The sequence below is a fragment of the Lontra canadensis genome, unplaced genomic scaffold (assembly GCF_010015895.1).
Source record: "Lontra canadensis isolate GAN:19392208 unplaced genomic scaffold, GSC_riverotter_1.0 scaffold169, whole genome shotgun sequence".
Classification (NCBI taxonomy): Eukaryota; Metazoa; Chordata; class Mammalia; order Carnivora; family Mustelidae; genus Lontra; species Lontra canadensis.
The window spans coordinates 1,474,749-1,489,058 of NW_022631163.1; the positions used below are offsets into that span (position 1 = coordinate 1,474,749).

Consider the following 14,310-nt stretch of genomic DNA (forward strand, 5'->3'; position numbering starts at 1 on the left):
TGTGGTTTTAAGACTTCAGGTGCCACAGTAAATTCAAGCTGGGGAATCGAGTGAATTCAACAAACGGCGTGGACATAGTACAGACTGCTCACTGTGCTCCTCCCAACACACAGGAAGGAACGGTGAGGACCATATCTACGCTGATCCAACACTGAGTCAATGAGAAGGGCCGGGCACTTTGGTTGTTTGGGGCATGACCTCATTTAATCCTTATAAAGCCCTTAGAGGGACTATCCCCATTTTTACTGATGGGAAACTTTACCCTGAGGGGTAAGGAGGGGAACAGGAGAAAACCAAGCCCACGTGGTAGTTAAAGCAGTTAAAATAGGTTTCATTCAGGATGACTATGATAGGGGGAAAGAGACCTCAATATAGAACTGGGCTCAACTCCGAATACAGTGTGGGAAAGTGGGAATTCATAGCCAAGGGGCAGGGTGGGGGATCGATGGTTGGAAGGAACTTCTGGCTAAACAGACCTGGACCTGTCAGGACCCTTGCTGAAGACAGGCCAGGGTGGTCAGACGTCACCTGAGGGGCAGTAGAAGGTTCCAGCTGAGTTGGAAAGACTTCTGATCAAAATCATTTCCACCCGCCAATTCAATAAGTACTGTAAGAATTACCTGTATTTCAAAAATTATCTAAATGTATTTATGATGTTTCAACCAATAAATTTAGAGGTGAAGACCCAGAGTACGTAACTAGGGGCTAATGAGGGAAGGTGTCAAGCACTGGGCCAAGCACTCCAGATGCACGAAGCTCCTTTAGTTATACAATGTGGGCAAGTTATTATCTCTCATCCACAGAAGAGGCTTAGAGAACTGCAGCCACTGCCCACATCCCTCAGCCTCAACCATCCTACCAAGTGGTGACAGCAGGCTTGCCTGACACCCGAGTCTATCCATGAACACCACTATTCACTATGACTTCTCTACATGGTATTATACGCCCAGGTGATGGCAGTCCCCGCACAACTTCAAAAGGGGCATTCCTGAGACAGGTGTGTCTAAGAATACTCATGCGGTCAGCCTCCTTTTAAGACAATTCCTTCCCTTCCCCACTTCATGCCAAGCCCAAACTCTCAAGGCAAAAGCAGAAGGGTCTTCAGATACCAACAGGACTCCTTTGCAGACAGAGGGTGCCCCCCGCTGCAGAAGAAAGGATGCTTGCTTTTCCAGGCAATTTGCAGTCCTACTGGGCAAGAGGCAAGAAGGAGCCATGGAAAAAGGCCTGGAGAAAGACCATGGCCCCGTGTCAGCAGTACTTCCTAAGTCCTCCTGTTATGTGCCCCGAAGCCCTAGAACAAACTCTCAGTCAAGCCTCTGTTTCTGTTATTCTCTTTATTCCAAAACAGATTAATTACAAATTTCAACTTTTCAAATGCAACACCTGGCAGCTAAGTTAGGATTATTCACAGCATCTGGCGAGGGCACCATGCCGAGAAATCGGAGTATCAGGGCTCACAGGTATCCACTCCATGTTGGGGGGAGAGAAAAACAACAAGCCAAAGTATAACCACAATTTCGACCTTTTCCTGTTTAAATAAAGTTTCTTCATTCCTCTTTACAAACTGTGAATTTTTCTTGACTCCTTTTCTTGATACTCATTTCGGCTTTCAGCACTTCCCTCCTTTTTCTGGCACTAGTGTGCTGTTCTGAAAGAAAATGGGGGCAAACACGGAATTACTCAAGGTTTCAATTCAGTTACAGTACCTAACTTGTGACAACAGAGGGACCAAGGTCCTCTGCCTTTAGTAAGGCCCCACTTATATAGGAGTAATCATTTATCTATTAATTCTATTTATTTATGCCCCATCTCATTTCACAAGCAGTTGTGAGACAGCTGGTTCTAACTACAGCTGATGACAACGTAAATAAAAAACAATGACACAAACCTGACAACTAAGAAAGTGGCAAATGGAGCTCTGAGATGAGGGAATTCCAGGCACACCTCTCACAGTGCAAGGCCAAAAAGACAGTGTAAATTTCAAGTAGGGGAAGAAAAAGGAAAGCCTGAAGAATGTTCGTCTTTAATCTCCCAGACTCTGGGTCTGCTAAGCAGCGCAGGGCCTTTGCGAGCTTGTAAGATGGCATTCTAGCCGTTCAGTACAGAAACCTGCACCACACTCCCGCCATGAACGGCTGCTGTTGAGTGTCTGCCAACGGTCAGCCTCAGCATCTAAACCAAGAAGGCATCTGAAAAATGGGACTCAGCTCCCAGAAAAATTTTAAGAGGGGACAAAAACCTTTCAATCTCTTTATTCCTTCTTTCCCCACGGCTGCCCTTCCCTAGACTCGAAGAACGACGGGGAAACACAGGAACGAAAATGACAATCCAGACGGCCACTGTGCACCCAGGAGGACAAAGCAGCAAAAGAGTGTTTTGGCAGCTCTGGCAAGCACAGCACTGCCACACACGCCGTCCCGAGTGGGCCGTTACACCCAGTGGTGAGGGCTGACGTGACGGCACCATGGTCTTACAGGACGTCAGGCTCCAAGCCAGTGCGTCAGTAGTGCTGGGGGACATACACAGGCACAGGACTAACCCTGAGGGCTGAAGGGAGTGCCCTAATTCCCTGCCGACATCCAGAGGTTCCCAGGTACACTGAAATGTGTGTGCTCTGAAATGTCTGTGTGGAAAGGACAGCAAGCGTGTGAAGGAAGAAGAGCTGAAAGGGGAGAGGCTCACAAGCCGCCATCTTGGCTAAGAAGTTACACCCTCTGCCGAGCCTCATCAAATCAACGTCTGTCCTCGGATCAAAAGCGGAGACTTTCCTTTAAAGTACTAGGTCCCAACCTCTGGAAGTCCCAAACGTCCCCATGATCAAGCAACTTTCCTTTCTCTCAAGCAGTGTGATTTGGGGTAGCAGCAGCGTGAGGGTAGACTATCTAAACAGCAAGAAAAAAAAATCAATCCAGAGTTATTTTAAACAATTAAAGAGCTCAATATTTAGCAGAAAGGACTAGTTCGAAAGCAACATCTCAGGGCAACTCTAATTCAAGACAAAACCAACTGGGTATGTCAGGGAATGGGGGTGGGGACAAGGACTGACTACCCAGGGGAAGTTTCCCGAGTATGGAAATAGGCTATGTCTTGACTGAAGCGGTATTTACATGACTGAATAAATTTGTCCAGATTCACAGATTGTACACAAAAAGAGTGAATTTTACCAGATATAAATTATACCTCAATTAAACCAGCAAAAACAAAACCAAGACAAATGTGCTGAGGATTAGCTATGCCAGCTTATGCTCACACATCAGTGAAAAGACTCTACATCCTATGCTTTTGTTGATCTTTCCGATTTGCAGAGAATTAAAATTAGATGGCTCCGTTGCTTTGGCGGAGAAAGCCACTTCCAAGGCAAGGGACCAGGGAACATAAAAGAAAACTCAAATAGCCCCCCTTCTCTTTGTTGGCCTAGTGCAGGTGTCAACAAACGATGCCACAAGGGCCAAATCCAGCCCACCACCTGTTTTTGTAAATTAAAGTTTAATGGGAGGCACCTGGGTGGCTCAGTCAGTAAGCGAGTGACTCTTGGTTTCGGCTCAGGTCACAATCTCAGGGTCATGGGATCGAGCCCCAAATCGGGCTCCTCGCTCATCATGGAGTCTGCTTGTCCCTCTCCCTCCTCTTCTGCCCCTCCCCCAGCTCGTGCACACGCTCGCTCTCTCTCTCAAATAAATAAAATCTTTTGAAACAATAAAGTTTTGTGTGTTTTTTTTTTTAAAGATTTTATTTATTTATTTGACAGAGATCACAAGTAGGCAGACAGGCAGGCAGAGAGAGAGAGAGAGAGAGAGAGAGAGAGGAGGAAGCAGGCTCTCTGCTGAGCAGAGAGCCCGATGCTGGGCTCGATCCCAGGACCCCGGGGATCATGACCTGAGCCGAAGGCAGAGGCTTTAACCCACTGAGCCACCCAGGTGCCCCGAAACAATAGAGTTTTATTGGAACAGCCATACTCACTTGTTTACACAGTCTACAGCTGCTTTTGAAAAGCAGTGGCGGAGCTGAGCAGCTGCAACAGAGGCCATATGGTCCAAAAAGCCCAAAAATACTATCTTTCCAGAAAACTTCTGCCGATCCCTAGTCCAGATGAGCGGATCAATGAAGCCCTCACTCACTGTCCTTCCCTCCCTTCCCCTTGCCCCCACTTCCATCCTCACCCCAGGATTATACTTAGAAAATGGGTGATCTTTCACTTGACATTTTAGCCACACAGGGAATAGCCCTGAACTACACCCTGAGTTTTAGGAACCAGCATTCTGATTCTGGCTTTGAGTTATGTATCACCTAACCACATTGCTTGGCCCCACCAAAGATCAGTGTTACAAAAAGGCCTAGAAACAGTGACAAGGTGTGCCAGGATTTGCCATGGGACCATTGTTTCATGAATTTAGATGTTCTGAATGGGGTCCCCATTCAAGAAGTCCAAGGTTGCATCTATGTTATCCTCAACTCCACCCTCCTAAAAACACAGAGAAAGGGGCTGCTGTGTATAAAGTACCCCATGGACATAAGGGACGATGGAGTCTAATGTCAACGCCAGGTCAAGTTACCCCATCAGTTGGGCTAACTCAGGGAGCTTTAATTTTTGCCCTGGTCCAGTCATAACCTGGTCCGACAAGTTGGAAAATGGCCCCAGAATTCAGCTATGGGTTGGGGAAGGTGGGGAGGAACGAGTGGGCTGAAAATCTCATAAACGACTGACATGCACGAGGTGGGCAAGATGGGAAAGGGGCCCTACTTCTGGGAGAAGTCCACCCTTCATTTTTACCGTAGTGTCCTATATTTTGCCAATCTACTGCTCTGCTCTGCAGCGATCCTGCCAAAGGAAAGAGGGTTTGAGAATCAAGAAAGGACAGTGGGAAGAGAAATAAGCTTGAGAAAAGAAATAGCAGCATACACCCAACCAGAGCTTCAATGATTTCCCAAGTGGCAGAGTTTGTTCTAGGGCTTACAAAGACAGCAACAGAAGAGTGGGCTCTAACTTTCTGTATAAGCGGTGTGTGTGTGTGTTTGTGTGTGTGTGCACACGCGTGCGCGCACGCGTGCTGGAGAGGGGATGAGAACCATGGTCTCTCTCTTCAGAAAAGGTACATAATTTTAGGATTCCAGATTAGGAACTCCTGCTAAGCAGGCTCTAAATCTACCTCACCTTCCCCTTGATTCTGTTCATCTTGTGTGGGCAACTTCCAGAACAGAGAGAACTCCAGAGTGCAGCCTTTCGGCTCCCTGGTGCCTGGACTGGCTGCTGCCAGGGAACAGGGCTCTGCTTAGAAAAAAACAGCTGAATCCCAGGCTCTTGCTCAGATGGACTGCAGAGCTGCCAAGCGAAGGCTGCTGGAGGGGCAGAGAAATGAAGCAGCTGCCACGGCCAGTGCTAAGGAAAGCTCTGGCAGAACGTGGATGATTCAAGGGAAGTGAGGAAGCACGTCGGGACCAGTCTCCATGGCGAGGCACTCAAGAAGTTCACGATGGAGACTGGAGCAGGGCTGAGCCACAGGGCTCTCCCGCCTGCTCTCCCCGTCTCTGAGAAAGCCTCTCTGATCTGACCAACTTAACTGGCAGCCGCGCTGGAGGGCACATTATTGAGTCCGATTCTTACAGCAAACATCTTGGAGAGGAGAAAGCAGGGCACATCTGAAGCTATTACCTTCCAAAGGTGAAAGCAACTCTGACCTTTTCTTATTGACCTTTATGCGGCTGAAATCACCCAAGTTCTAATAAAGTCAAATCAATGAGAAACACCTACGTGACATTTAAATTGGCCTCGCACCAGGTTCGACAGTCAAGCTGCCAGCAAGCGGCTGCCTCCGCGTTAAGATCTGACCATCTGTGCAAACCTGAGGTTGTCTGGCTGTCAGGGACGTGGTGGAGGCTACTGAGCAGGGCTCCAACTGGGGGGCCTTTTGGAACCTGCAGCAGCTTTGGGGTGGGGGTGGGGGTGGGGGTGGGAAGCGCACGGACCTCACACTGGGGAGGAAAAGCTCCGTGAGTCTGTTAGGGGTGACAGAGGAGTCCCTCCCCGGGGCCTGGGAGGAGGGCAGCAGAGGATTCTGTGTGGCAGGAGAGAACATTTTTATACCAGCCAGCACATGACCAACAATCTTCTGTCCCACGTGTTCTAATCCATTTTAATCTTCATAAAGAAATTATTTTCTTCTCTTATTCTAATGTGTCAGGGCATAAATCACTGTGGTTTTAATATATTTAAAGCTGATCACCAAGGCCCTTTTTGGACTTAAAAGGCGGAATTAAGGTGTCACACTTGCCCCCAAGGATCCAAATCGTTCAGCCACAGTCACAAACCCTTGTTCAAAGAGCTGGGTGAGCAGAGCAGACAAAAATATTTCTAATCCCACTCGGAGTCCCCCGCCCATCCTTAGCCTTACCTCTTGATTGCCTGCTGGGCTAGCATCCGATTGCCAGCCAGAAATGTCACACTGCCCAAGATGGCCAGGTACTTCAAGGTCTGAAACATGTTGAGCTGAGTCCAATAGACATACATGAGCCCCAGCATCGCTGAAGGAACAGACGTCATGACAGCCAGTTAAGTGAAACAGTGACAATGGCCTAGGGCAGAGGACAGTCAGGAACAGTACCTGCTGGATTCTGAAGAAGTCTCTCTTTCTAGACCAGCTGGTTTTATTCCTTATATCTAATGCCAGAAAATTAATAACTCAATATACTTACCTTGGCTACCAAAAAATCCAGAGGTAAAAATCAGACCTCAGCACCTCAGCTACGTTAACTATCTTGTTCCATGTTCCAGCACACATCTGTTTTATCATAGGTTTTACTTTTATTTTTTGTTTTGTTGTTTGGTTTTTTTTTTTTAAACATGACTGTCTTATTATAGTCAGGATTCATTTTACTTTTCAAATTCTGAACAAAAGCATGCAGGATTAAATAAATGGAAAAACTTCCTTTCCATTGCAAAAAATGATTATGGGTATTTTGCCAGTGTGACTAGAAGGGAGGCGAGGAGTACTAGGGAGGGTTGGTGAAAAGGGCTCAGGTCCGGGCACTGGGAGCCTTGGGTTCAAGTCCAGGCTCTGCTCTTCCCAGCCACCTCCATTTCTCTGAGCCAACATTCTCTCACTTGTCAAACAGGGATCATAATTCCTGCCCTAGGCACCCCCATCACGGTTGTGATGAAAATCAAATGAGGGAATGTGCACAAAAAGTTCTCTGGCAAAGAAAGTCACGCTTCTAAACAAATTTATATTCAGGTTTTGTTCTCAGTCTGACTCAGGAGGGCTATCACTCAAATCCAGTAACTGGGCTGGAGAGAAAGGTCACCCTGTCAATTTTGCCCAGAAGGATGACGGATGAACTACAGCAGGGGTTCTTAACCATCTCTGAGGTCATGAACCACTGTGAGAATCTGACCGAAGTTACAGACTCCCTCTTTCCCCAGAAAAACACAGACACATCTGTGGAGCCCCACAGACTCTGCACACAATCGACAAACACAGGATTACTCCTCAAAGAATCAACAAAATCAGAAAAGAATACTGAAGTCTCAGGGCGCCTGGGTGGCTTATTCGGTTAAGCATCTGCCTTTGGCTCAGGTCATGATCCCAGGGTCCCAGGATCGAGTCCAGGGTCCTGGGATTGAGCCCCGCATCAGGCTCCCTGCTTAGCAGGAGAGTCTGCTTCTCCCTCTCCCCCTGCTTGTGTGTGCTCTATCTCAAAAAAATCTTTAAAAAAAAAAAAAGGATATTGAAGTCTCAGTGAAATGCAAGGCACCACAGACCCAAGAGGGTCAAACGTCTCTGAAATGCTTAGCTGATTTGTGAATTTATTGTCTTGTTATGTTTAGGTATGGAGTTCTCAAGAGAACAATGCAGAACAGTGTGTCCAATTGTGGAAGAAACTGTTTTCTATTACTGTCCAGACGCAGCCGCCAGCAAATGTGAAGATCGATATGGTGGGGGAAAGATAACCTTTGGAAACTGCATTAACGCTCGTCATCCAGGAAGATGGCTCAATGTAAAGATACGATAAGTGAGTAATCTCTGGAAATGAACAGGGCTATTAAGTAGGGGTAAATGGCCAGCCAACGGCAGCCTAGCACAATGAAACCCAATATAATGACAGCTGTTCTAAGCTGATGGACCAAACAGGTTTATCATCATATCAATTGTCCTAAAAGGCCAGGAGGAAGAGGGAAATGTTATGCTATTAAGTCATTATAGTTAATAGGCTGTGGGTCTACTTAACAGGGCTTTCGTGTGGGCAGGCGAAATGTCAGAGGAGGTTAAATGGAATTAGCAGCCGGGGGTGCTTACCAGCATGTCCCAGGTGAAAGATGATTGTGCTTGGAGCAAAAGTGAAGTTGGAGACATTGGCACCAATCCGGATCCACTGAACGATGGGGAGAAATAAATTAAAAAGACATTAGGACTTCAAACAGAAGGCAACACATGCCAGTCAATGCTAATCCGATGAACAGCCCCAAGGGCTTAAAAGTTCGTCCACACTTGAAGGACAGAAAATTTTTCCAAGTGACAACCAGACTATTGTAAGGCCTCAGGAAAAAATTGTTCCCTTTCCTCTTTAGAAAGGCATTCCAACACCTGCTTTCAAATGTGCATGGGTAACTCACACCTGAACATCCTTTACAATGACAGCAAACTTTTCTATTTTAAAGCAGGTGAGACCACGAGGCCGAAAGGTCAGAGACTGCATTTATGATGAAGTCACTGGCACTTAGCCTAATTCCTCTAAATAGGGGTAAGATAAGCCCCCTGGCAGCTGGCCGGGTGCACGCTCTTGCTCCGGGTTCTGTGCCTTTTGGAATTCTGATCACTCAAATATGAGAACAGGTGCTACCCAATGTCAGGATGCTGAAAGATCATGCCAAGCCTTCCAGATTTAGACTGACCAATAATTCCTCTACTGAAATCGATGAATGAATTAGGAACACAGGCAAGTAACCACACAAAAGTAAGAGCTAATGAATTTTCCATATAGTTCTCAATATTCTCTGAACTTTGAGGATATGCATCTTATAATTTTTAAAGAGAAACAAAGAAAAAAATTGGTAAAAAAAAAAATTTAAACAGTATATTAAAGTATAAAAATTTCCTTCCTATTTACTCCCTAAAAGGTCCTCTCCTGGGAGGTGACCGAGACTAACAGATAATGCCTTTTTTAAGGTTTTACATCAAGAGGATCATACAAACATACTATGCTACCCCTGACCTGCTTCACTCAGTGAGATATCATGGCAATCTTATATCAGCATGTAAATCTATCCATTCTTTTAATAAATTTGCATATTATCCCATTATATGATGGAAAATAATTTATTTAATACTAGTTTTGTATGCGGGTTGCTTACTTGTTTATAGTTTTAGGCTCCAAATGCTGAAATCCACAGCCTCTGGACCCTGTTTTTATGCAGCTATCAGCATTGGGCCTTGCTTTTTTCAGACTTGACCTCATCTGAACACTCCTACAGAGCATCCCAGTCTAGGTACTTTTATCATTTTTAGTGGCTGTTAGGTACTTTCTCATGCCCCCCCCCCCCCCCCCCCTACTGGATCAGTTTATTTGGCTGCTCCCCCACAGTGGGGAATTTTAGTTATTCTAAAATTTTTTGACCAACGGTTCAGGTCACAGCTGCTGGACCCCTCTGGAGCTCTGCTGAGGCCAGAGCACAAAGCTTCCTTTAGAACGGCTACATCTGCTGAGTCTGGCACCAGACACACACTGCCCATGCTAATTACAGCTACTCACCAGAGCAAAGAGCAGGAGCAAGGGCGAGAGGATCAGGGCAGTGAATGTATTGGACACCACCGTGGGGGGCCTCTTCTCAGGCTCTCGGAACAGGTGCTGCCGAAAGAAGACATACCAAGAATGTTTAAGAATGTGCCCTTCCCAGCAGGGGCTGCCACGTAGACCAGGGACCAAAATGCCAATGACACTCAAGCAGAAATGCTTCCCAGAGGCTACACCCTCCTGGCAGTGAGCAGACACCTGGCCTTTTGCCTCTTCACAATGCTGGCTTCTAATCCTAGAGGTCTTCTTCCAAACACACCAGTGCCAGCTCACTACTTGGTCAACCCTCTTTTTCCCCTCAAAGACTCATTGCCATTTAGAGGTTAGAAAATACAACCAATCTAGTGGCATCTGCCTAGTGTCAAAGAGGGTGCCTGTGGGGGGAAGGGGGAGACCTGGGTGGCTTGGTCGGTTAAGCATTTGACTTCAGCTTAGGTCATGATCTCAGGGTCCTGGGATCGAGCCCTGTGTTGGGCTCCCCACTTAGCAGGGAGTCTGCTTATCCCTCTGCCCTTCCCCACACTCATGATCTCTCTCGCTCTCTCTAATAAATTTTTAAAAAAATCTTAAACAAAATAAAACAAGAAGAGGGTGCCCAGGTATATGGGCGGTTTAGGTGACAGATATCCAAGGCAGGACTCTGGATTTCATAATGCTTCTGGGTTCCCAGGGTGGCACTCATATGCTGCTGCCCCTTTATAACTTAAAAGAGCCTCACTATGGATGGTTCCAACCATAACTCACCCCTTCTGCATCCAGCCCATGGCACTAAAGAAGCCCTAAATAAACTTTCTCCCCTCCTTGTTCTGTCTGATTTCTTGAATCGAACCAGAAAGCTGGGCAAGCATTGCTCTGATATTTCTTTATTAGTTTGTTTGTCTTCCTGAGAAACTCTACTTGAAGATCTTTGGGAAGCTCATCTAATGTCACCGCAAAAGCAGTGATGGACTGGGAGTCCAGAGACTTCTAATTCAGCCCAAGTAAAGGGGAAAGTTGCTTTACTCTTTGCCTCAATTTCTAGCTGAAAAGTTGCGGATGGGAGGTTGATGACCATCCCAGTTAGAAGGAGGCTGTAAGGGCATCTGACTACACTTGGTAAGCTCTGACACATGCAAATTTAACTTTTTTTCACTTTATTCCAATGCACAGACCTGAGTCTGTCTTTCCTTGCCAATGTCCAGCCAACCCAGCTCCATGATGAGGCAGCCTCACCTGGGAGTCCTGCTCCCAAATTTTCGCCTCAGCTCCCCTTCGCGGCCGCCTATTCCACTCTACAACTCAGCCAGCGCCCTTCATCCTGGTCCTACCTTCTACAATTTCAGTGCATTTTACAATCTTAAGTAATGCTATATCAACATTAGGAGAATTTCAAAAAAGAATCCTACTATGACACTCTTTGGGCCCTTGTCCTTTCACTAGTGACAAAGAAGTAAGTAGTCTGCCTGAAACACTTCAACATTAATTCATATGTGGTATAAACAGTTTCCATGTTACTAGAGTATGATCATTTCTCATGACTGCATAGAGTCCATAGCGCGTCCACCTCCGATTCCTTAACCAGTGCCTCAAACTGCTTTAATGATTACTAGCTTTATTTTGTTTTGTTTATGTTCATTTTGCAAAATGTTTTAGAAACTTTTCAAAGCCTTTCTTTCCTTTTTGGTTACTTTTTTTTTTTTTTTTAAGATTTTATTTATTTGACAGAGAGACACCCAGTGAGAGCAGAAACATAAGCAGGGGGAGTGGGAGAGGGAGAAGCAGGCTTCCCACTGAGCAGGGAGCCCAATATGGGGCTTGATCCCAGGACCCTGGGATCATGACCAGAGCCAAAGGCAGATGCTTAACGACTGAGCCACCCAGGCATGCCTGGTTACCTATTTTGATCCTCACCACAGTCCTGAGCTGAGCTGGGCAGAGATGCTAACTATGTGCAGGGACAGTGAATCTCTGGGGAAAGGACTGCCTGGGAAAGGAAAGCCCTGTCCTCCCACCCAGGTGAGTTTTCCACCGAGAGGCCCCAGTAGCCCTGATTTCTGCAGGAGCAGAGGAAGAAAGCCAAACCCACCTGTGCTGTAGCTCTCAAGCAGCTAGCTTAAGACTGAATCTTCTGGATGCTTAGGAAACACAGCCTCTGATTTTTGTGTCCAGCTATCTGCTTTCAGGGAGGTGGACACTGGGCTCTGAGCCTGTTTCTTCAAGCTCTAGGATGGGACTGTATTTGTCCTAATTCATGGAATGGCAAAGCCCACACTAAAATATCGTATGAATAGGCTAAAGAAGCAGCCAGAGCCACAGCCCAGGCGTTTACTGCCCATTTCACGTTTCCCTTCCGTGTTCAGTGCAGCAGCCCTTAGGTTTCTTATACCTGAATTTCCTGTTTGGGGGTGAAAAGGTTCTTGGACAGGACAGTCGATGGAGCATCTTCTTCAGGGAACTTGATGACCACGTCAGCCTAAAAAAAACAAGGGCAGTTTTGAAACTGGGCAGGGAAGGGGTTGGAATTCGACACCGGGGTAGCACCGCTAACTCACATCCGGGACCATCACTGAAAACAGCTACAAGCGGTTCAATCACTTCTGATCCGTTAGCTGACAAATTAGGGCAGTAAAAATTTCAAGAACAAAACAAGTATTTGTTGAAATACTTTTTAGAGCAAGATTTCCAATTTTCTACTGGTCTGGTGACCCCACAGAGCTGCTTAATACAAAAATCCCAGCTGGTATTCAGGCTGTTACAGTTGCAATCAGAAACTGCTTGGTGTCCCTGGGAAGTGTGATTTAGTCTCAGGGAAAAAAAAAAAGTGCTCTTATACAAAAAACAGCCCAAAGTTCAGGAGAAAAAAAAAAAATCTCTGACTACAACACAGAGATGTGGCTGCCCCCTCGACTTGCAGAGGGAGTGCCCACCATTCACAGCCTGTGGATTGGCCTCTGCTACTTTTCCAACCTCCTCCAGGCTCAGGTACTCCAGCAAAATGGACCCACTCAGGTCTCACCGAAAGCACCTTCTGCAGGCTGTTCCCCAACAACCATTGCACAGCCCCCAGATACTATTCTGATAAACCCTGCAATTCTTCAGCCCCTAGCTCAAGTGTGGTCTTTCAAGTTTGTCTCTCATCACACCAAGCAAAGGTAAGCTACGCATTAAGAAGCTATATGTAAACTGTACACAGCAGGCAAACGTTGGTTCATAGTTTACGAGTATCTTGCATATTCTAGAACTCACTATCCCAAACCATCCTCAATTATTACAATTCAAGTCTTACCCTCTCCCACTCCACCGTGAGGCTGTACCATATCTCAAAGACTGGGGCCTTCATCTCTTACATCTATGGATTCCCCCATAGCATTTTGCTATAAAATGAAAACCTCCTTCAAGTGTAGTTTGTCTAGAAATTCGCTAGGACCCACAAGGGCAAATTTAGGCTCCATGAACTCACTCAGTCACTACTTATGGAGCACACCCTAAGTGCTGGGCCACGTGCATACCCCTAAGACTTCTAGTAGAAAACAGCATGGCTCCTCACCTCACCAGGCCCATTTATTGCCCTGCACAGGCGAGGCTAGGGGAAAAGAACGGTTTCTGTGGAGGGGCACAGCCACCCTTGCCTAGGTCAAGGAGCATCTGGGCACATACCACATTCCAAAGGATTGGGTTCTTCAAAGTGGCATCTCCGATGATCAGATAGAGAGTGTAGGTGCCGGACGCGGAGTCAAATTCGATCTTTCTCTCAGAGGTATCCAGTTCAAACTTGTACACATTCTTGCTGTCCGGCTCAGCAACAAACACAACTTCTTGGCCAGTCTTCTGGTTATGGAGTCGGACAAATGTCTGGATGGAAGAGTACCACAATCTTTAATCTGATCATCTCAAAACTCCCTCTGTGCCCAACACCGAATGGACAAAGCAACAGACTGTTGGCTCTTTTGTCACAGTGGGAGCTCTGGGATCTGCCAGACCTGCCCAAGCAAGAGGAAGGAGTGGCCATCCCATTCTCATTACCAGCTCGGAGAGCAGAGCTCACTTTTTGTTAGTGTAAGAAATTTCAATAAGGGGTCCAGCCAATTCTCAACTACTTGGAGGCTGAATGCCCAGTTTGCAGATGATTTAAGCTCTTTGCTGCCACTGCAATTTCTTCTTCCTGCCAGCCTTTTGGCCACTTTGCTGCCCAATTAACTTCTTCACCAGAGGGTGAAAAGAAGGGAAATGAGGTGGAACTGTAAGAGGCCCATTTTCAATTTCCTAGTGCCTCCAGCTAAAGATTTAGTGGAAGAGGCTCAGGGATTGATAGCAAGGCCAAGTTCTAACTGAGTGGAGCAGCCTGGTGTCACAGAGAGAGCCCAGGCTCTGAAGACAGGCAGTTTTGGTTCCACTGCTTATTAGGCGAGCATGTTACTTAACGTCCTTGGGTCTCGAGCTCTTCATCTTTGGTGTATCTGTGTCAAGATTCACAATGATGAATGCGAAGCATTTAGTGCCGGGCCTGGTAGAATGCTAGCGAGTCAACAAACAGTAGATGAA

The 14,310-nt window shown here is 46.5% G+C and overlaps 1 protein-coding gene across 2 annotated transcripts in view; it reads right to left on the reverse strand.

Annotated features, from left to right (window-relative positions):
- Positions 1 to 1,318: 1,318 nt before the first annotated feature.
- The window catches only part of RPN2 (ribophorin II), a 56,274-nt gene continuing 43,282 nt past the window's right edge, over positions 1,319 to 14,310 (reverse strand). The window contains exons 12-18 of one of the 2 annotated variants that reach the window (XM_032845761.1): positions 13,426 to 13,620; positions 12,155 to 12,241; positions 9,748 to 9,843; positions 8,295 to 8,370; positions 6,393 to 6,522; positions 4,775 to 4,822; positions 1,319 to 1,651 (exon numbers count right to left, since the gene is read on the reverse strand). In XM_032845761.1, coding sequence (XP_032701652.1) covers positions 1,639 to 1,651; positions 4,775 to 4,822; positions 6,393 to 6,522; positions 8,295 to 8,370; positions 9,748 to 9,843; positions 12,155 to 12,241; positions 13,426 to 13,620 — 645 coding nt within the window. In that variant the 3' untranslated portion in view covers positions 1,319 to 1,638. The remainder of the gene's footprint in view (positions 1,652 to 4,774; positions 4,823 to 6,392; positions 6,523 to 8,294; positions 8,371 to 9,747; positions 9,844 to 12,154; positions 12,242 to 13,425; positions 13,621 to 14,310) is intronic. The other variant, XM_032845762.1, reaches the window with a different exon arrangement.